General features: G+C 35.8%; 1 protein-coding gene across 4 annotated transcripts; it reads right to left on the bottom strand.

Annotated features, from left to right (window-relative positions):
- Window positions 1-1,524: 1,524 nt before the first annotated feature.
- LOC124635020 (longitudinals lacking protein, isoforms A/B/D/L-like) lies at window positions 1,525-22,702 on the bottom strand. Of its 4 annotated transcripts, XM_047170758.1 has the most exons (7): window positions 22,679-22,702; window positions 14,595-14,715; window positions 13,884-14,090; window positions 13,194-13,451; window positions 11,629-11,878; window positions 10,295-10,366; window positions 4,691-6,812 (listed from the first exon to the last, which is right to left on the bottom strand). In XM_047170758.1, the coding sequence occupies exons 3-7, from the start codon at window positions 14,055-14,057 to the stop codon at window positions 6,088-6,090; spliced, it is 1,479 nt and encodes a 492-aa protein (XP_047026714.1). In that variant the 5' UTR covers window positions 14,058-14,090; window positions 14,595-14,715; window positions 22,679-22,702; the 3' UTR covers window positions 4,691-6,087. The 4 variants fall into 4 exon arrangements, with proteins under 4 accessions (XP_047026717.1, XP_047026714.1, XP_047026715.1 ...); XM_047170761.1 differs by lacking the exons at window positions 4,691-6,812; window positions 22,679-22,702 and adding an exon at window positions 1,525-3,927 and having other exon boundaries at window positions 14,595-14,721; XM_047170759.1 differs by lacking the exons at window positions 14,595-14,715; window positions 22,679-22,702 and adding an exon at window positions 14,230-14,483.
- Between the last annotated feature and the right edge of the window lie 892 nt (window positions 22,703-23,594).

Raw genomic sequence — 23,594 nt, 5'->3', positions numbered from 1 at the left:
CTTGTTCCGGTAATAATATGAATGCGACATTTTTTTTATTATAATTACGGTTCGACGCGGCACCGCGACTCTGATCAACATAGGTAACAAAGTTTTATGTACCTATGGATAATTAACTTAAATTAAGGCAAGATCTAGATTCGCAAGCCTACTCAATATTCTTTGGCACTGAAGATTGCACTGGATACAAAGTAAAATTAATGTTGTCGGTTTTTTCTTTAAATTCTCACCAATCCCTTGATCTTTTTGTAGTCTTGAATTAAGTATAAGGTCCAGATGTTAGGCTTCATGGTAACAGTTACAGCTGCAACAGAAGAATTTATAAACATTATAATAGTTTTCAATATTAATTTTTAATATTAAGATAGTCGAGAAATAAAATTTACAAAAAGTAGTGCGTTGGTATGGTGCTATTATGAGACAAAAATATATACCATGCGGCTACCTCGGGCTAAAAAGCGAAAATTGGACGATTTGCACAGAAAATATGTAGTATGCTTTTATAATCTTACGAAAGCATAAATGGTTTCTATTCATTTGGGTGCAGATATCGATTAGCAAGATATTTTTATGGGAGTCGACAATTTTATTTTGTCAGTAGTCAAAAATAAGTAAAAAGTGCCGTTACATTTGGACTATTTGAAACGAAATACATATTAGTAGAAAACTAGAGAGCTTGATATTGCCAAGAACAATGAACTAATTATGTAATTCCAAGAAAGACTTTCAAACGAAAGCACAGAAATTAGGATATCGCGTTAGTAACATACGCAAACCGGTCTGGAAGTTAGTTAAATGAATAACAAATGTACTGACATTGCGGGCCTGTAGCGGCGGGTCATTCTGACACGAAATCCACCTTCTCAGGCATATCTTTATGTAGATGGCGCTCGTGTAGCAACAAATTGTGTTTCTGATACGCTCGGTACACACAGTACGGGCACTTGAAGCTTGGCTGTTTTCTACACTCATACTTTATATGCCGCTGGAGTGAGCCCTTGTGCTTGTATTTGTTGCCGCAGTCGACGCATTCGTACAGTGTCCACCCAGCCTTACCGCTGCTCAACCCAGGCGTACCATAACTCAATATATAAGGAGTGTACAACTGTGCAACTGAAATTAAACGCAAATAAAAATAAATACGTGCACATAACAGCTACCACCGTGTAATGTGAAGCAAAGCCACCGATAGAAATGTGCTACCGTGTGAAAGCTTAGGAAAATGCACCATGTCTCCCATTAATTTGCTCATGTTCTACTGGTATTAATCTATACTAGCTCCCTTATAATCTATTTTAAATTAGCATGCAACCAGTTATGCATAGAAATATTAATTAGTTACAATAACTTGAATTCACTGAAATAAACAATTTCAATGAATTCCCCATCCTAAAATTTAATTACATGCACTTTCGAATTAAATTGTTTATCATAACTCAATGAAACAGAAACTTAATAGATCTCCAATCTCTTTCATTGAGTGAGAACCCAACCCGCTTCCTCACAAATATTGAAACAAATACGTACCAAGAATAGCAACTTTATTTAAAATACAAAAAAGGTTATAAAAAATACAATCAAATGCATTTTAATCACTGTAACTTCTTATTGACAGTAAATTGTATCTACAATAACTACAAAAATATTCTAGGTAGTAATTTCTTATAAGTATAAGAGTAACTAGGTTTGTTCGTAACATCACTTGGGTCATGATACTGATACACAGAGCATGTCTTAGTAGACTCCTGAATTCCTGCCCTGCCTTTCATCTACTAACAGCATTTTTCCTTTATCACAGCTATTTGTGTATTATTGTGTATAAAAATAAGTTGTATATGTTTTGTCAAGAGTATAACTTTGTATAACTACTATAGTCAATAAGCACTATCATTTAACCTTTTTGTATAAAATGGTTGACGTCGTATTACGGTTATTTTATCACAACCTAGAAATTTTGCAATAAGTTACGAGTCATTCTTGATTGAACCGAACGGTAATTAAATCTGAAACATTTTAACCCCTAATGACTAACTTTTGAAGGCACTTAGTTTTATACTGACAAGATTTATATGGTTGTACTTTGTGAATCTACATTTTGATTGTATGATGGTAACTCCAGCGGATAATAATCTAATGTGGTAGTTTGTTGGTAAATTCACTCGATTGTAACTCGGTATGTCTCGCGTCAGTATGTCTGTAAACGGTTGGCTAGAGCTACGACGGCATGAGTTTACATACATGCTACCACTGCCTATACTTAAAATAATTTCTAAATGGTAATGTATAAAATACTTATATCTATGTGGAAGATTAACGGGACTTCCCTGACATACCAACATGATTGTGCTTCACTCATTGTAACAACGCTGTAATGGCAGTGTCTAATTTCAAAAAAATCAACAATCAATTAAGGCTCTCTCCTGGCCTTATATTTCAATAATAAATTGGCCCCAAATATAACATCCAATACAGAACTAACAGATATTCATTTCGAGGAACTAAAGAGTAACCAATCTTCACACATTTTACGACAGAAACATATCAAGCTTAAATTAAAAATAATATAAATGCATTAGATGTAAAGAGATCTAAAAATAAATTGAAATAAAAAAATTAACTTATGAGTATTACAATAATAATGGAACATGCATTTATGGCAAAGAACTAGTGCTTGCTAACTAAGCGAAAATAGCTTCATTTTCATTAAATCTATGATATACAATAGGCATAGAACTTATAAACGATCGTGTGTTCGTCAAGTACACCCGAATACAACATTATCAATCCCAATCATCACAACTCGACAAGCCGTGCCGCACAAATTGAATACAATTTGGCTTTTCTAAGTTCCAGTCATATATTTTTACTCGATGCTGTAACATAACTGACTCATAATTATCTATAAATTCTGATTTAGAAGATAGTAACTGCGATTGGTAACAAAATTAATCCAAAACCACTTGTATTTACTCAAACTACCGCCTCATATCTACGTACACGAAACCAGGAATGATAGTTTACAATATTAAATGCTGTACATAAAAAAATATAAAAGAGAGTAAAACCGTAACTATACAAAATCACTTTTCGACTTAACATTACTGGATAAATGCAATAGTTGCAAACACTGCTACAATCGTGTAACAGCGTGAATACTATTAGTAATTCGTCAATTTGTTCAAGTTTATTAAGGTATCTATATTTCGTCATCATAACTTCGATTGTTACGTTAATTACTCGATTAGGTAACGACTTAAGGCACTGTTTGTGACCTCACGAATGGCGATTATATCTAACGTGACTGTCTGACGCCACTATCACAAAAGAGATTTCATCACATTTATCACAATAGGGATAACTTGGGAATTTGTTAGAACTTCTCTATCTATATGTGTTGAATATTTTCAAATTTAACAAATACTAACGATCCGATAACGCCAAAATAGATATATCAAAAATGGTATCTAGTCAACTTTAATAGACAAATGATATGTAAAACCTAATATATCATCGTTCAACGTTCTTATTAAATATGGAGTATTTATTAAGTGACTAAGGCGTTCGCTCGCTATGTGCAGGCGTCGACGTTGTCCTGCTTGATGTACTGCTCGGGCTTCATGTGCACCTCGCGGTGCATGCGCTCCATGTGGCGCGCGATGTGCATCTTCTGCTTGGCGCGGTACACGCAGTAGGGGCACTGGAACTGCGGCTCCTTGCCGCACTCCCACTTCTGGTGGTTGCGCAGCGACGACTTGAGCTTGTACACGCGGCCGCAGTCGGGGCACGTGAAGCTGGGCTCGCCCGGCTGCGGCAGCGGCACGGGCGAGCGCAGGCCGGCGAAGGGCAGCGCCAGCCGCGCCGACCACTGGTCCCAGGACAGGCCGCCGATCCTGCTGAACGACACGTCCTCGGGCGCCGCGCCGCCGCCTGAAACGCGCACATCGTCATGAGGAGGGCTCAGTCGCGGCCGCGCACACAAACGCAACATTCAACATTCCCGTGAGGTTAACGACAGTTACAAGCAAAACATAAATACATGTTATATACATACTAACATGATACATACGAGTAAATAGATGTGTAGGTATATATAGTATATATAAAGATAATATTCTACTGTGAGTGTCCACCGAGTGCTGTGATGAAAGCTTTGCAAAAAGGAAAAGTAAAAAAAAGAACATAAAAAGAAATAACGTTTATTTTTAAAATTGCGTCCTTCTAAATCGAGGATTCACTGTTTCACAATATACTTTCTTGCTTACAGTGGTTTCTGAAGCGACTCACAAAATCTTTGAAAATACTAGGCATTTAAAGAAATCTCATGGTGTTACTGGAGCATTTTAGTCACACAGCTTTTGCCATTGTAATAAACATTTTGTTAATGAAATGTAGTCTCCCGACCCATGGGCTTTCTTGTCTACCTGAAATTATTAATTATATTAGTATGAACGAAAAAGGAAAAAGAAAAAAATGCAACATGCGCAAGTTGAGAACTCAAGCTGCAAGTGGGGTTTGATGTTTTTATTGACGACCATGCTTACATGCGTTTGTTAATCGACGAACAGATAAATATGCGTGACAAAACGACTTACCTAATAATAAGTTTGTACAGAACTAGTAACAAACGTGATACAAGTATCGTACTGGAAATGGCAAAAAAATCAAACGAAGCAAGGAAAACACATTTGGATCTGATATACTATAGCTATATTTGATTAAACTTTTCTACCAAGTAAACCCCAATATATTCATATAAAATCACACTAATCGATAACTACTCCAATAACATTAACAAACAACATAATAACATCCAATTTTATATAAATCCATACATCTGTACCTCATACCGCAATCGTAACATGATATGAAGGGAATATTGCATATATCAAAAACATTATTTTTCTATGCTTAGCAATGACTTGTTTCAACAACAAATAACATTCTTTATTTCTTATCATCACGTTAAAAATCTAATACTGACTTTGGTCAAATAGCTTTGTTATCCTAGTTTAACAAAAAATATCAACAGTCAATATGCTAAACGAAACATGAAAATATGTTATTGCATATAAATATCAGTTAATATCAAGACAACACGCTTAAAACAAAAAATATAATTTTGAACACATTTTATATCCCAGTTCACCAAAAATTCAAACCAAAATATTGTAAAATATCAATAAATATGTTTTATAACTACAGGTAACATTGTAGGCACATTATTGATGAGCTTTTAACTAACTAATTCGCAAATATCCCCAATTTTGCTAAGAAACGCGGCAAATAAAATGACGAAGATTCATACAAAATTGGGAACTTTACGTTCATGAAGGACAAGAGTCCTCAAAAATTATCCTAAGAAATAAACAACATTAAAATAACTTTGGGTTTGCTACAAAGAAAGAAAGGAAGACAAGGTAAATGGTCCCATGTACTAATAACATAATGGAAGAAAACAATTTAAATAAATTATAAACATGAACAATAGGGTCGATATAGCGAGACTAACTACATATTAGTCGCGACATGTTATATCGTCGCACATTATAAATAAATCTACCCGTGGTGGAAACTACCGTGGTTAATGTTACAGTGTTAATGTAATATCAACTAATTATTTAATATCATTGCACTAAATTATCAATTTGGAATTATTCCTTTCTAGGAATGATAGGTCATTAAAACTAAACAAATTCGAGTTAAATAATGGAAATTCCAAAATTTGGCTGCAGAGACCCTCTCGGGTTGCTAGTGATACAACATTAACGTCGTCATCACTTTGGATAGGATAAATCCTAAACACTAGTTTCCATTTGTCTAATATTTAAAATTACTGCGACCTTGGGTCATATTCTTCTGAATAAAATACTTAGGGTCAGTCTTAACTACCATTATAAACTCTAAAACAAAAACAACAAAATTAACACTAATGCCGTTAGGGAATGTGCACATTACAACTATTTCTTTAGTGTATAATAAAATGTCTTCAACAAAAAATAATGTAAATATAAATAAAATTATTGCAGTACCGATTTGGTTAGGTATCTACTTTGGTCTAAAGATTTTATATGTTTCTCTTAACTATAACTATATAGACGTTTTCTTATTCCGCCTAACTTTGTTGCTGGCGTAAATGTACCACTCGTTGTTGTGGTGCTTCCTAATGTGTACGCCTAGGTTGCCCCTCTGCTTGGCCTTGTAGGAGCAGTAGGGGCATTGGTGGGATGGGGCCTTGCCGCCGCACTCCACGTTCTCGTGGCGGCGCAGCGTGGACTTCCAGCGGTACTTCTTGCCGCAGTGCTTGCACTCGAACTGGCGGCTCGCGTCGTCCGAGCTGTTGCCGTCTCTCTTCCAGTGGCCCTTCATGTCAGGTTTGGTATCGAAGCTGTCGTCGCCGTGGATGCTGCCCGAGTTGCCGGGGAAGCCTCCGTTACTGTCGTAGAAAGTGTCAGACTCTTCTGGCAGCACTATGTCGTCTGTGTCATCGTATTCTGCGTCCGACTCTGTGTCGTCTTGCTTGATGGGCAACTTGTAGTCTAAGTTCTGTGGCACAGTGTTGTTGTTCTGCATGAACGCTTGCTGTAACAGATGCGCCTTTATGTTTTCGGGGATGGAGTTGAGCGTATCGAGTGGCATCTTGGGCATGTGCAAGGGCGACGCATATGGCGCGAGGTCCTTAGTGGCTCCGGGCTTCATGATGTTCGTGACCTGAATGCAGGAAGGCACGAGCGATACCAGCGACTGCGACTGCGCCTGCTGCACCGACAGCAGCGATAGCAGTGCCGACGGCAGGTGGCTATCCTTGTGTAACTCTGAAATACAATACATTAACGGTATTGCAAATAAAATAAGTTAAGCGGAACTACATACTGAGTCTTGTTAATTCTACCAAAGGCTAAAATAAAATTAAGGAACCAAAGAAATGCGTTATAATAAAAAAATATAAAAATAATAATTTCTGTTAGAAATTATAAAGGCGAAGCTTCTAAATTCATGCAAAACATGCACAATCCAAATAACAGAAACTGATTTTTAAAACTTATCTTCCCATAAGAACATTATCGGAATGGACTAGGTGAAATTTAACGGCTACAAAATTGAAAGTCTCATAACTCTTTAATTGTTTAATAGCTCAAAAAATATTGAATATCAATCATTTGTCAATACATAGGTAAACATGACGAATATAAAATTTAACTTCAATATTATCTAAAGGAAGATCAAATAGTTTTGTAGAAGTAATAAGGCACTAGTAAAGCACTGCGTAGGTAGACACGGGTTCACTTGAGGCCGGCGTGGCCGGGGTGTTTCTTGTCGATGTGCTTCTTGAGCTCGTTGCGGCGGTGCTTGCTGTAGGGGCAGTAGGGGCACTTGTACTGCGGGTCGCGGCCGCACTCCAGCGTCACGTGCCGCACCAGGTTCTTGCGAGCGTTATAGCATCTGTGACATTTCGAACACTTGTATTTCTTTTCAGTCTTATAGGGAGAACAGCTCATCATGCTGGAGCGCGTCGCCAGCGAGTAGGGAGACGAGGGTTTGCTCGGGGTTCGCTCGGGTGACGACTTAGGTGACGGCTTGGGCGACGGTTTCGGTGATAGTTTAGGTGATATTTTGGTCGTTAATTTAGGAGACAACTTGGGTGCCGGTTTAGGAGACAAGTTCTCCAATTTTTTGTTTTCCTTGGTCTCCTCGGCCGCAGGAAGCACGGGCGGGGGCGGTGACTTGACGGTTTTCAATATCGCTAGTGTCGTGATGGTTTCGTTTTCTTTGCTACTACTTGTCACGATATTGTGTCGCGCCGACAGGTTTTCACCTGCAATAAAAAAAACTAATACAGTCCAATTTTCAGCCATTGCAAGATGCGAGATAAACTTATAGATTCCATGTTCAAAAATAAATAAAAACCAAAATTATAATAACGAATCAAATATATTCAAAAAAGAAAAAATATGAAAGGGAAACTATATAACGTAATAGCAAGTGGCTATGGTAAACAAGTCAAAAAAACAATAATCTCATAATGGTATCCTAAACCATTACTGGCACTAAAAAACTTCAAATGAACAAAATAATACTGTAACTGGAGTTCCCAAAAGGAACAGTAAACAAGTGTTAGTAACATCTTAACTAAACAAATCAGTTCTTAACAATTCATGGCAAAAGAGATCCAAGAGATCTTTCAAATAGAAAAAGTAACAAATCAAAAAATAATTTAAAAAATCAAGAAAATCTTCAAAAAAAATGTCAATAGATTCTCGTTGATTGTTGCTCCTTCCGATCCATTTGATCGGGATGTTTTTGAGCAATGTGCGTCATTAATGTTTTTTTTTGCGAGTATTTTTTGCCGCACTCACAGCTGAACTGCGGCCCACCGACACATTCGTACTTTTCATGTCTCAACTTATTCCTTCTGTACTTATAACGCTTCATCTTGCAAATGGAACATACGTATGAACGATCTTTATTATCATTTCTACGGGGCCCTCTCTTACTTGTGGTAAAATCCCCTCTTACTTGCTTTTTCGATCGTTTTTGTACTGTCACCAATTTTTTTTTCACAATTTTTCTCACTTTCTTTTTTATAGTTTTGGTACATCCATCTTCAGTCTTAATGACGTTGTTCTTAAAGTACCCACGGGTTAATGGAAAAGGAGTTTTTGCGTAATTATTGTTAATCATTTCTAGGAGTTCTGGAAGTGTAAATGAAAAGCGAGAATAAATTAAATACAAAGCAGTGGTGTGTTAGTAACTCAGATAAATATGATTGTTCTGACGTCAGAATGAGAGTAAGGCAAAATGCCGAGGCATCTGAAGTAATGTTGTGCTTACAAGCAGGTGTTGTTGTTATAGTAGAGTGCGTGCGGGAGATAGCGGAGACATCCGGCTAGCAATGTTGAGTGAGTGAGATGTGCCAGGTACAACTTATACTTGATTTTTATGTCCCGTGTTTATGTCCTGTAGTCCGTGTAGTCTGGTGTCATATCTTCAACATTTTGTTATTTTCAAATTTCCTATCAAGTAATTGCATCAGTATATTGAAAATGAAATGCGCATCCACTAGGAACTGGCAGTGTCTCACCATGCTTCCGATAATTTTGTTTACTCTTTTATATTTCTACCTAGTGAACATGCATAAAATAAACGAAAACATGTAACTGTTTTTAAGTTTTGGCATGAATTGCTAAGAAAAGACGTCTGCAGTGAAATCACATGTGAATGCAAAAAAAAAAAACGAAAATGTATAAAATAATAAATAAATAAGCCACATAACCATCAACTACGTGGACAGTGTAAATAAATCACATTTACCTTTTGTCGGGGCGCCGCGTGCAGACAGTCCAATCTTCTACAAACATCAATTCACACTGTGCTATAAAAATGTTTTCCACGATATTTTTGTTTAGCGATGATAAACAAACTATATTTAAAAACCCAATAAAACATGGGCAAAGTGAGGTGTCGTGCTTATTAAAATAAATTGTACTACATATTTAATAACTATGTATAATATAATTGATAATAAATACGTAAAAATTACTTACCAATAAAATAAACCAGTCCACTCCAGTGTTAGACTATGAACGTGTTTATAGTAAATAGTTGCACTAATTGCCAATGTTAATTGCAACGTGTGCTCACTACGACAACATTACATTACTGAAGCATGCAACAATCTACATTCACTAAGTCCCATATCACAAACATAAGCGTAACAATTTGTGAAAAATATTAACGTAAACCTATACTTACCTTTTCAATTACCTCACCTTTAAAGGCTACATGAATAAAACCTCATTACCAAAATTAAAACCTTTACCTGATGCACTGGAATAACTTTAAAATCTCATAACGTAATAAAATATAACATTTGTAGTAATAAGATTAGTAGTTTATAATAATATTAGATACTAATTAATATAAGATTGGAGTTTCACATGTGAAAACACTAGCACTCTCATATCCACTGTCGTGAAAATATAATATTTATATATAACATAAATAGATTATTTTAAGCAATGACTGTTTGTCTAATTCAAATTATGGGAAGACATTGCGCATTTCATCCGTTCCTTGTATGTCTGGGACAATTAACTTTTCACATATTTTTGACAAGAATGAACTTTGAATAAGTGAAATGCAAGATAAAAAGTGAATTGTCCCAGAATATCATTTGAATCCCATGTGACATGTCGCGTTGTTCGTTTGAAGGTAAATAATAAACATCGAAAGCAGTGTCAACGCAACATGTTGCCTGAGCAGCACCGGGCGGCGGTGCGAGCACTGTGCGGCTTACCTTGCGACTCTCGCGCGCCGTCGCTCGAGTTCATTATGTCATCTTGAGATCGTTCCATGTGCCATTGGAAATCTGGAACCACAAAATGCCCACGTCAGTTCATATGCCCCAGGGACAACTGTGCCACACACTGACTATTACATTGTTAGGAATATTCAACAGTAAACAATTTTAGTTTTTGTGATATCTGTACTGGTATCATTATTAATTTGTATACGATTAGTTTTAATCTAACTGTTGAAAACCATAACAATACAATGTTATGTCTGCATATCTGTTTTGTTATCTGTCATGATATAGCACTGAGACTTAGCTCATAACACAAATCTAGAAAGTATTTTTTTGTGGTTAAAAAGAATACTTATAGTTCGGCCATTCAGAGAATGCGTTCCTGACACGTCGCGATTGAACTGACGACGTAACTTTGCAATGGCGTTGCAGTTACGATAAAAATATTTTTGCTGGTTGTTTACCGTTTTAACAATTGAGGAGCATTAAAACAACATTATTATATCAATAATCAATGAATGTAGTTACGTCGTCAGTTCAATCGCGACGTGTCAGGAACGCATTCTCTGAATGGCCGAACTATAATTCATTAGCGTTCCATATGTTAAAAGGCTTGAGATAAAAAACATACAAAAATATCTACTGTGTGAGAGTCCAGAGCACCAAATACATAAAATATGTACTAATGTTAATAATATAAAACCATTTTAAGCGTGGAACTAGTTTTTTTCTGATTGATAGATTAAAATGTAGGACATATTTATGTGATTGTTTCAAAGATATTAATGAATAAATATTTGTGTTTTTCTTGTAAATAATTTCAGCAAGTTGAGAGATCTTCAAGTTTTAACATACATTTTATACAAGGTTTCATAACAACTTTAAAGTGGATTTACTATTTTATTAGGCAGAATTAAGCCCAGAACTGAAGTCGTGAGTTTGATCCATGCCCATTGCAGTGTATCCACCCCAGAGTTTTGTAAACTTGCAAACAAAGTTTGTAAACTTAGTTCAATCATGTCTCATGCTTTAGTAGACCAAAAAATTCTTGGTTGATATTTCGTCCTACATATTTAGATTTCAACCATTATGGAACGATAGTTTTCATGTAGACAGTATTTGAAGTAGTTAATTATACTCATTGTTATTTCTGCTCAATCACTTTACACTAATACAAATATTTCAAACGATTCAATACATCTTTTTTGCAAATTTACAATAAAATGACTGGTTAATTTATATGAACTAAATTAATTTGTCTTAAAATAGAAACGGAGACTTTTACTTTTTCCTGAGGTGATACAACAACATAATGTGACACTTACTGCGTACTACGTCGTTGTGTGCAACGGCGGGCTGTTCGTCGGGTTCGTCATCAAGTGTCAGGTCTTCCACGCCGTCTCGCTGCAGCTCCTCTTTGCAGGTGGCGGCGTCGTCGCCGTTGCCCTGCGCATTGTCATTGGGCGGCGGCAGCGGCGCGGCCGGCAACTCGTTCGACATGCGGCGCGCTTTCTTCCGACGTCGTGTTGGACTTACTGACCCTTCACGGCTGCTGTCTATGCTACCGTCTCGGGCCTGGTGGCAAAGAATAACTCTTGTTATTTTTTTGTAAAGCCAACGCTACTTTACTTTGTAACTGGGAAAAGGCTAGGCAGATGGTGAATGTCGTACAAAAAGTTTTATCAGAAATTTTTGGATTTGCAATTCACTGTAGTTATGAAACTTATTAGATTTCTCATAAGCCACAAGAATACTTTAGGTATATAATACCACAGTAATTTACTTATTTCGTCACACTTGCACCTTATTTTTAACAATTGTTATTTTACTACCCTCTTTTACATTCAGTATTTTGGCTCCATTATCTTTGATTCTTATATTTTAATACAATAACAATTTCTTCAAAATAAAGATGGATCTTATATGTCCACATTATTAGGCAAGTGAATGACATAACATTCAATTGAATAATACTTTATACACTTCCTTTGCTCTTAGATGATCTCCCTGAAAGTTCTCTTTTTCTGTGCCATAATTGATAACTTACAAAGCCAAAACAAAGTACCTAATGATTTGTTTTATATTATGCTATTTTATAATATGTTTTTAATATTATGCCAGTTTATTTTTATTATGTAAAATTTGGATTTGTGGCTCAGAGAAAAGAAGTATATTAGATAACAACATAACTGATACATAGTGCTTTCAGAAAGGTAGCTTGAGATATTGAAGTACTATGTCAACTTACTTATAACCATAATTTTAATTAGAAGGTATAGGACAAACTAATTAGTTATACTAATAATGGCGTCCAAGGCAGATTTTGGCCATGGCGGCTGTTCTAATATATTACTTATTATAGAGCACAAGCATGTGAGCAGACATTGGTTCACTCTATTCTTTTACCACAAAACCATAAGAACACGAGGCAGTGTAGTACAGTAATTAGTATCGATCCTATGATCCTAATATTAAATCCCAAAAGTTTACAATCTTTCTCAGAAACAATACTATACATTTTAGTCTGGCAAGTTGTGGGTTCTACTGGATGGAACGCTCTACTATTGATTTAACATACTTAAGCTGTATTGCGTTACATTTCACTACATACTAAAATAAAACAGACACATCATGTTTTTACATGTGTTCAGCAGTCCAACTTTATATCTTGTTGATGATTTGCACATAACAACATCTGCCAACACTCATGAGTGTGGTGCCAAGGTTTACCATTTTAATGTAACTATAACTTATTCTCATCTCTGCATGTGACACACAACTTTTTGTCAACATTCCAAACATAACATGTAGGTATGTGCTAACAAAACATGTTCCTAATGTTTTCGTGGCTTTGTATTGAGATGTTTGAAATTACATAGGTTTAACAAACCTGTGGTGGTGGTGAGGGGGCACGAGGCGGGTGTGCAGCAACAGCCTGCGCAGGGCGCGACGGTGGCCTTGAGGGTTTGTTGTCAGACAGCCCCTTGATCTGTAGGGACTCTGCGGCTTTGAGCAGTGCGGCCAACTGGTCTTGAGATATGTTGACCTCACCGCGGTACATGTAATCCATCATTGCCCTCAACTCAGCATATTTTACATCCTTGAGGATAATTATTGGATGCTTATCATACTGCTGTGATAATACACTCTGAAACAAAATCATCCAACCATTGTTCATATTGTTTACTTTTACTTCTATGCTATGTTTGTAAATAGTCTACTGAAAGTTAGTTTCAAATAACAATTCATTGTTAAAACTTCTATTCACAATCAATTTACATGAGACAAAAATCAATTAAATATAATTAGTTAATGCACCAAAACACTAGCATGTCATTAAGTTAACTACTGTTAATGGCATGATGTTAGGTAATGAATAATTGCAAGCAGGCATTTAGAAAAAGTGGTACAGGCAACTTTCAGTTGCCAACTCATCTATGCACCTATGTACACTGCCTAATTGTTAATACATGAAAGCTAGAATGGAACAAGTGGTATGTTTATTAGAGCAAAACTGTATTGCCTAGCAAGTAACTTAGACACGATCGTAATTGACCTACATTATGAGGAGTGTACGTACCTCGAAATAGGGACTGCATGCCGACAGCACCACTTTGTGCGCCTTCAGCGTTTGACCCTCGGCAGCCAGGGTGCAGTCCACGTGCATACCCTTCTCGAGAAGAGTGTCGAAAACAGACACCAGCGTCGACTGATGGTTGTTCCACCTCAGGCAGAACTGTTGGTCGTCGTCCATGATGCCGTCTAGCCACTCGCCGCGCCCTCAGCCCTTTTAATGAGAAATTCAAGCAACGTCTAAACAAGGTCTAATAACACACGCAATAACTAGGCCATTAGGAAAACTTCACTATGACTACACAAACATTGGATTCTGAACGATTATCACTGCATAGCGTTAATTATCTCACCGAATCACTTCATACGATGAGATCACGCCCCAACTTAACTAAATTAACTTTATGGACCACATACGAGTCGTCGTAAGCGACGCGGCACAAAGAAAATGGCCGCTTTTCCAGCGCGACAAAAAATAAAATGGCGACGAAAATTCTAAGTTTTACTATTTTCTGGGCAAACTTTTCACGACACACATAAACTGTTCAAGTTCATCGCGGTGCTTTAGCACAACGAACATCAAAAAAGTTGAAAGTTAACAAAGAAACTTCTGAGAACTTTACTTCGAAAGTTCACGAGTGGAAATTTTCAAGATGAAAAGTCCTAGCAATAAGTAAGCCCTTATCGGAGCCGTAATGCTAAAGATTAAAATGCTTACCTTGACTATTGCATTAACTGATTTTACGTATTTTAACACTTTTACTTGTTTTAGGATTAATTGCCACTTTTATTTCAACACATTTGCACACCCGCCAGCTTTCTTGAATGAAATTGAAAACCATAGAGTATAGTAAATAGATTGGGAATAGAGAACCCACTTCGATTTTTTTCTGCAACCTTCAAACGATTTTTGAAGCGCCATCTGGTATCGTCTGCCGAAACAAATTGTTTATGTGTGCGTACATCCCATTTCACACACATGTATACATCAGTATTGTCTACAGGTTATTCGTCATCTCGACAGACTAAACTCACCATTAAAGTGTCGAGTTGGTGAAACTCGAAATTTGTACATTTATCATGTCGTCAACTCGCCACTCAAGATTTTCATTCGTGTCCAGTTAGTGAAACTTAGATTTTATCACTTTTATGTTTTCGCCAACTGGATACATTGTGTCACAAACATCATCGGCCACTGAACGTCCATTTTGCAAACGTTTGAAACGCGAAAAGTTGATTCCCAAACTTGGCGAAAACATAAAAGTGATAAAATCTAAGTTTCACTAACTGGACACGAATTAAAATCTTGACGTGGCGAGTTGACGACATGATAAATGTACAAATTTTGAGTTTCACCAACTCGACACATTCGTGGTGAGTTTAGTGTGTCGAGATGACGAATAACCGTCTATAGATATTCTAGGGGAATTTGTTCATACGTACGTACTTACAAAATATAGCCACAGAATGTAGAAAATAGTTATTTATTGAAATATGGAAATACAACACAGATTACTACAACTCAACAGAACAACGTTATGTAGGAACATTTAGAAAGTACTTAGTAGGCGACCTGGAATTAAATAAAAATCATATTTACTTATGTTTATGTTTATTGTAATAAATTTGTGCTGAAAGTTTAGTTTCATCATCCTCATCACGATATTGGATTTTACCTGATAAAATTCGATTAATTGAGCGGCACCAACTATATACCAAAATATTTATTGTAATGTTTTCAAAAACATTTCTTAATTCTATCTTGTGGATATCGCAGGTGAAAGGATAATCCACAAATATGTCTAAAAACATTTTTATCTTTTCTTTTAATTTAGTTTTTGGCACATTCTTTTTCAAAATTTCTACTACAATATTTTGTATGTCTTTAAAAACTTTTTCCGCCACTATATTGGGATACAACAGACAATGTTTTCCTTTTGTATATTCTTTTGCCCTTATATAACTATTTGATTTTAATTGACTGTCGCCAGTTAGTTCAGTTTTGCAGTGCCTGCATGATTTAGCAACTTTTTTAAAACATTTAGCCAGCACCCACCCACATACATAATTGGCCTGACCAGCATCAGCAGGCTCAGAATTTAAATTTATAAAAGGCACCTCAATTTCGTCATTTTCTTCTTGCTGAAATGGTAGAACCTCATTACTGGGAACATTAGAAGTGTTTTCTAAAAGTTTGTCTTCCAAAAAGAAACTCAATGTCTGAAGACAATCATTGTCATCATTTTCACAGTTAGCGTTAAGTGAATGGGGTGAGTTATAATTATTTAAAAGAAGTGATTTATAGGCACCTTCAAAGCTAATTGTGTTGGGTGCCGTATTCCTCACCCCAAAACTTCTAATGTTCCCAAAAAAATTTTCCAGTGGGTCCTGGTTAAAGTTTCTGGTCATCATTGTATCAAATAAATATTTTTGGGATAATATTTTCCACAACTGTTGCATGCCCTCAATAGTACGTATAAAATTTTTTATTGAAGGTACCGAACTCGTTTCAATTAATCTTATTTTATTTTCCTTTTCTTTTTTAACTTTAATAAATTTTATTGATTTTAATACCTTTTTGGCATTTTCCCATAATTCATGATGAGGAGAATTGTTTCTAACACCACATTTATACATTTTTCCATGTATCATATTAAATGAGCTTGAATTTAAGGAATCAAATAAATTGTCCATCATTTTGGTAAATGTAATTACTTGGCGGCACTCATTAGATAAATCGCCCCTAGCAGATAAATGTTCTGCAGCTGTAGCAACACTGCGGCTAAAAATTTGGGTTGCGTGTTTGACCTTCATTTTTTTTATTTTCTCCACATAAATATGTTCATCAGTTAGTTTCTGACATATTTTTAATTCACCATGTAATTTGTCCGCTTCATAAATTTTCTGGTAATATTCCCATTTTATCGTCTTTTCAACCTTTTCTTCGAAGTCGAAATATTTTAAGTCCTTCGTAAGTAAATTGTTTCTTACCCCTTTCAATAAATGAGGGACATCAAATAATGGGATAATTTTAGATTTCCCTACTTCCATTACATCATGTCTCCATTCCTTATTTTCTTTTATGAATTTTATTCTACTATCTTCAATAATTTCATTCACTACACTGACATTTACTGTGCTTTGGTCGCACACTGTGCACAAAATATTAAGCCCTGTACCCTGAACATATTTAATGACTTTTATAGTCAAGGCTTTTAATTCTGCTTTGTTAACAGAATTTGTAAAAAAGTATGCAACAGGCTGTTTAAATTTTTTCTTTAATCCTTTGACCATGTAAACTAAAACATGGTCAGCAATTTTTTTACTACGCCAAGCGAATCCCTTTAATTTATCCTTAGATCCGTCGTAATGGATCTGCGGCGATATTGACATCTCGTCAAAAATAAGACAGCAGAGGCGATCTTCTGGACTTAATTCCTTCACAGTCTTTCTCATTTTTATGAATAAAAACTTATTTAGCCCCGACTCTATTTCAATTTTCGCAAGAAGCCTTTTTAATGATTTTATAGAGGGCAATGTAAAGTATTTATATAAAAGAGTATAACTCTTGGGACTCTTTTTGTACATGGAGAGAGACAAAACTTTTTCCTTTAAAGTAAACCTCCGCCCACGAGCTCTCTTGTGAGTTTGGGTGTACTGCATGTTTGTGAATATTTTTGCTGCAGTTGTCATATTTCTCGTTATTTTTTTTAAACAATTTGTATTGCTAATTTTATCAACGCTGGCTAATCTTTCTTTCAAACTACTACTCCGTTTACGTAACCGAATAATTTCGGTTTTTAAATTCTTCATTTGGAATCTTGAAATCTTTAATTCATTCTCCAGCGATGAAGTTGATTTCAGTTTTTCTGCAAAAAAAAAAAAACTTTTACTTTACTACTTTCCACACCCAGATAAAAAGTAGCCTATGTATAAACATTTTTTTTGGATATCTTATGGTATAAACTACATTGGCACTTACTTTTGTCTCCTTTAAGTTTCCGTCTTTGTTGTATACCATGTTTACTGCAATAATTATGTTCTGCTGCTATAACACACGCATTGGGAGGTGCAGCTGAAAATAAAATAATAATAATTCACCATTGTCATTGTAAACATCAAAATTACTAGTGTGAGTTACATGAGGATTATTAACCTAAATTGTCATTACAATAAATCAAGTTGAAGTGTGTTTGTAATGACTACACAACAGTTACATATTACTTAATGCAGTAATTAATTATGGTAGCTAGTTAAACATAATTTGAGAATGTAGGTAGCCAAGCGTTTACATACCAGTGATTATTTGCTTTGATGTAGAAGGCAGATCCCATATATTATGTTCAGGCATAGGAAGTTCAGTTGGTATATGTGGAGTTGCAGGAGGCATATGAGCATCTTGTGATGGAGCACCTGGAAATAGTAAAAACAAGTCTAAGATCCCACTAAACAACAACCTTCACCGAGTTGGTTAAGGGGTGAATGAACAGTATTTTATATCCAATTAAATATTACTATACTGCAAACAGGTGGCCTTAAAGGTATCTATGAAAAAAATGAAATTTAAAAAGCGTCGCCCCCACCCAGAATACAAAGGGGGCGGGATTCTCCATCGCGATTAGCTCCGGTACCCGCCTGGGGTATTATTACTCTATTTCGTAGTCGCATTAAATTATATTAGGAGCAATGTTTTAAAACTTAAGAAAAAGAAAAGTTAAGAGGTGAAAGAGAGAAGGTGACTGCAGAGTACATATTTTAAAGTAATAAGATATATATTTTATCAGACACTGAAGAGAAGGTAAAGGGAAAGGGAAGGTTAGTTGGGAAGTTGGGACCGTTAGTTGGAAAGGGTTAGCCGAGGTGTTATGACTATATTTTCTGATGGTACCTCATGTTTACCAATTGGCACAGGGTCGTCTAGTTCTTACTGACTTCTTTAAGCGTTCATGCCTTCCCCCATCACGTCAAGGTGGCCCCATGGGGGGGGGGATTATTATTATAAAAAAAATGCAGTATTTAATTATGGCAGCTAGTTAAACATAATTTGAGAATGTAGGTAGCCAAGCATTTACGTACCAGTGACTATTTGCTTTGATGTAGAAGGCAGATTCCATATATTATGTTCAGGCATAGGAAGTTCAGTTGGTATATGTGGAGTTGCAGGAGGCATATGAGCATCTTGTGATGGAGCACCTGGAAATAGTAAAAACAAGTCTAAGATCCCACTAAACAACAACCTTCACCGAGTTGGTTAAGGGGTGAATGAACTGCATTTTATATCCAATTAAATATTAATATACTGCAAACAGGTGGCCTAAAAGATTTCAGTTCAGTTTAATTGTGAATAATTAAGAATTTTGTTTTCTTAATGGCAATTTTAACTCAGTAGGTGGCATTGCGATCTAGTTCAAGAATAAAGATCTAAATCTTACCCTGAAGATGGAGAGTAGGAACAGCTATGTTATTTAAACGGTTGTTGCGATTCTTAAACTTGTCTGCAAAATGTATGTCACAGATGACTCGCTTTCTGTAAAATTTGATATCATCTGCAGTCTCCAGTTTTCCACCAACTATATTAACCCAGGCTTTGAATAACTCAGGATTCTTTTCTGGGTGTGGAAATTGATGTTGTGTCACACCTGAAAAATAAATTACAAAAATATGAAGTTTGTATGCTGATATTGTATAGTGTATGTATGAATGAATACCTATTACCTATGTATGTGTGCGCGTGTCTATCTATGTATGTCTATCTTATTAAATCATGTATCATTTCATATGGGATTCAGTAATAAATGGTTACTCGTAAGGAACTGTGTTTCTCTAAACGCCCAACCTTATAATTGACTGAGTTGGTATCTCCCGTGATGACAAGTTTATCTGGATGACTAGGAGCTTTCAGGAGCACGATTCTGGGGCCCGATTCTGTTAAGTTAATAATGTCAAAATTGAATAGAAATTGCATCGCAACAGCTTTTTTAACCATATCGGGCATTCTGTTACTAATATAAGACCAATCGTATTCCAACGACATTCGATTGGTTTGCGATTGGTCTGCCATTTTGGTCTATATTACCATAATATTCTTAGTCTATATTGCCATATTGCAATCGTAAATCATTTGCAGACAAAATGATTCATTATTGAATGACAGAAAAGGATAAAAACGTTTATTTCAAAGAAAAAATTGCGCAGAATCCTGCCCCTGCTAATTTTACTTTAGCGACATGCGATTCACATCCGACTGAGATCCAATCACGACTCAATTACGATTGAAGCGTATGTGGCATTCCACTATTTTTTCTTTTAAATAAACGTGTTTATCCTTTTCTGTGATTCAATAATGAATCATATTGTCTGCAAACGATTTACGATTGCAATATGGCAATATCATCATCCTCCGAGCCTTTTCCCAACTATGTTGGGGTCGGCTTCCAGTCTAACCGGATTCGAATTATTCCCAACTAGCGACCCGCCCCGGCTTCGCACGGGTAACAGTATTTCTCCATTATTTAATAGATGTTATTATACATAAAAACCTTCTCATGAGTTACTCTATCTATTAAAAAAAACCGCATCAAAATCCGTTGCGTAGTTTTAAAGATTTGAGCGTTCATAGGGACATACAACATGACACATGACAGAAAAAGCGACTTTGTTTTATACTATGTAGTAATAGTCCCCTCTAGCGCTGTCCTCCGGGGTGATAGCCGGGAATTGTCTTCCCAGTTATCACCGGGGTGACAATTTGTGCCGACTGTTCCCTTTGAAAACTGACTAGAGGGGACAAATGGGAAGTCTATTTCTCAGTTGTCACCGGGGGGGTGACATTTGCTACGGTTCCTTCTTCCTTCCAAAGAAAAAAAAATGTAATTACCATAGATTTCAGGTTTTTTATTTATTATGCTACATAGAATCTTCCAAAGAAAAAAAAATGTAATTATCATAGATTTCAGGTTTTTATTTCTTATAACAAACAACATTGTGTTTCCTTTAATAGGTACATCACATATTATTAATTTCTATTAACACCAATCGTTTTCTTAATTTTATTTAATTTAACAAGATTACAAACTGTGTTACAAATAAGCATGCGACTAATAAGCACTTTTAACTTAACCATTAGTGATTATCTGTGATTAGTATTAATTAAAGTTATCTGTGATTGTGCCTATTATAGGAAACATAATGTTGTTTTTGTTTTTTATAGTAGTATTAACTACTATAAAAAAATCGATTTTTGTAAGCCTGTTGACATTGTGTTAGTTAAAATAATAATATATATATTTTTTTATGTGATTCTATGTAACATAATAAATAAAAAACCTGAAATCTATGGTAATTACATTTTTTTTTCTTAGGAAGGAAGAAGGAACCGTAGCAAATGTCACCCCCCCGGTGACAACTGAGAAATAGACTTCCCATTTGTCCCCTCTAGTCAGTTTTCAAAGGGAACAGTCGGCACAAATTGTCACCCCGGTGATAACTGGGAAGACAATTCCCGGCTGTCACCCCGGAGGACAGCGCTAGAGGGGACTATTGGGAATAATTCCCGGATTCAGCTGAGTACCAGTGCTGTACAAGGAGCGACTGCCTATCTGACCTCCTCAACCCAGCTACCCGGGCAACCCGATACCCCTTGGTTAGACTGGTGTCAGACTTACTGGCTTCTGACTACCCGTAACGACTGCCAAGGATGTTAAATGATAGCCGGGACCTACAGTTTAACGTGCCATCCGAAACACAGTCATTGGTTTCTAAGATATACTTAGAAAGTACATACAAACTTAGAAAAGTTGCATGGGTACTTGCCTGACCTGGAATCGAACCCACGCCCTCATACTTGTGAGGTTGGCTCTTTACCCACTAGGCCACCACGACTTTGAGGCAATATGGCAATATAGACTAAGAATAATATGGTAATATGTACCTATAAACCAAAACGGCAGACCAATAGCAACCAATCGAATGTCGTTGGAATACGATTGGTCTTATAAATATTAGTAGCAGAATGCCCGAAATGGTTAAAACTGATATTGCGATTTAATTTCTATTCAATTTTGATATTAATAACTTAATGATACTATTAACAGAATCGGGCCCTAGGTACTATGAACTTGATAAAGAAAGCACTTACCCGGGTTGTGTGAACATCCCAATTCGCACCGCCTCGGCATGATTATATGCACTCAAACAAGCGTCTCTAATCGCTAATAACACAATAACAGTGTCTATTTCACAAATATCACAAAAAAGGCGTCTTTATCGCAAATAATACTAAACACTAATGGCGTCTTTTCGCAAGTTATGTGAAACAATGAAACAGAGGAGCACAGCTCAACTCACTCACTAATTCACCGAAAACACAGCGGATGAGTAAAACTCAAATCAACGCAAGTCAACAGCAGAAAACACTTAAATGGACGAAAACTTAACACACAAATTGTATGTAATGTACTGTACTCGCCATTAAAATTCAAATTCTAACTTCAGCATTGGCAGTTGGCACGGTTTATTGCCAACCAAAAAAATAATTATAGAAAAATAATTTATGTATATAAAATAGTGTACAGATTTAATAAAAATAATTGATAGATTTCCTACGTAATACTAATATATAAAATAATTTTTAGATTTCAATAATTTTAGTGATATTTTATGGAAGTTAATTTTTGATTAAAGAGCCATCTATTATCACTTGAAGATATTAAATACTTTAGGAAGAGGATTGCAGATGGCGCTTTTCTAAATTTTTTACCGAAATCTAGTCAAGTACGGCAGTGACCAGCCCCTGTTGAAAACACTAAACTAAAACTATGCTATGTTGCAAGTTTAGAGAAAGGCACCTCTACAAAAATCCAAACGAAGTACAAGTTGGAAGCGACGCGAATGACCCAAAATAAGCTCCACAAATGTTGCCATCGGCAATAATTAGAAAGCTTGAAAACCAATAATTACGTTGTTTTAACTAATAATTAGCATGTAAATAACAACTCTAGATAAAATACTAAAGCTTTCAATTATATTTAAATTATTTATTCTTTTGTTATTGCTTACAAGTGTCACATAGAATTTAGGACACCTTGTCCTTGACCCACTTTTTGACGGCACATCTCGTGATTATACTTTAAATTTTGATTTCTTAATAAAAATAAACCCTTTTCGTTTTTTTGGTAATGTTATTTATTATAATAAATAACTGAAATCAGAAAACTAATGAATAAAATTTTCTGTATAAAAGACATTTGTATGACTCGTAGCGCCATCTACTGGCTCTTGAGAAATGTACAATACACAACTTCACTTGATGGATTACCGCGCCGCGTCGCGAGCATTAGATTTGAACATAAATATTAAATATGCGTTCTTTATAAAATGACTGAGGTTTATTTTGTTGTTAAGACAGGTAATGCAGTAATGTAAGGCTTTTTCCTAATTGAACCAAATAAAGTTTATTCTAGAATTAACAAGTACCTTCATCACTTAGAGCTGTTTTCTTTCAATGTAGGTAGGTATCACTTTATTATGATTGTGACCAAGTTTAATAGAGGGTGGTTCAGTTATTTACGTCTGGGTATTTAGTTAATTAGATTTACTTAAAAATATACGAACTTTAGTCTACAGTAGCCCTTGCTCCGTGGCAGTAGCAGATGGATATTTGCAAATCAACTGCCTTTGGTTTCTAAGTTGTGTAGGACTAGAAAAAACTGAGGTATGC

The sequence above is a fragment of the Helicoverpa zea genome, chromosome 12, assembly GCF_022581195.2.
Source record: "Helicoverpa zea isolate HzStark_Cry1AcR chromosome 12, ilHelZeax1.1, whole genome shotgun sequence".
Classification (NCBI taxonomy): domain Eukaryota; kingdom Metazoa; phylum Arthropoda; class Insecta; order Lepidoptera; family Noctuidae; genus Helicoverpa; species Helicoverpa zea.
Note: the sequence above shows the minus strand (reverse complement) of the source record. Positions and strands in the feature narration are given on the sequence as shown.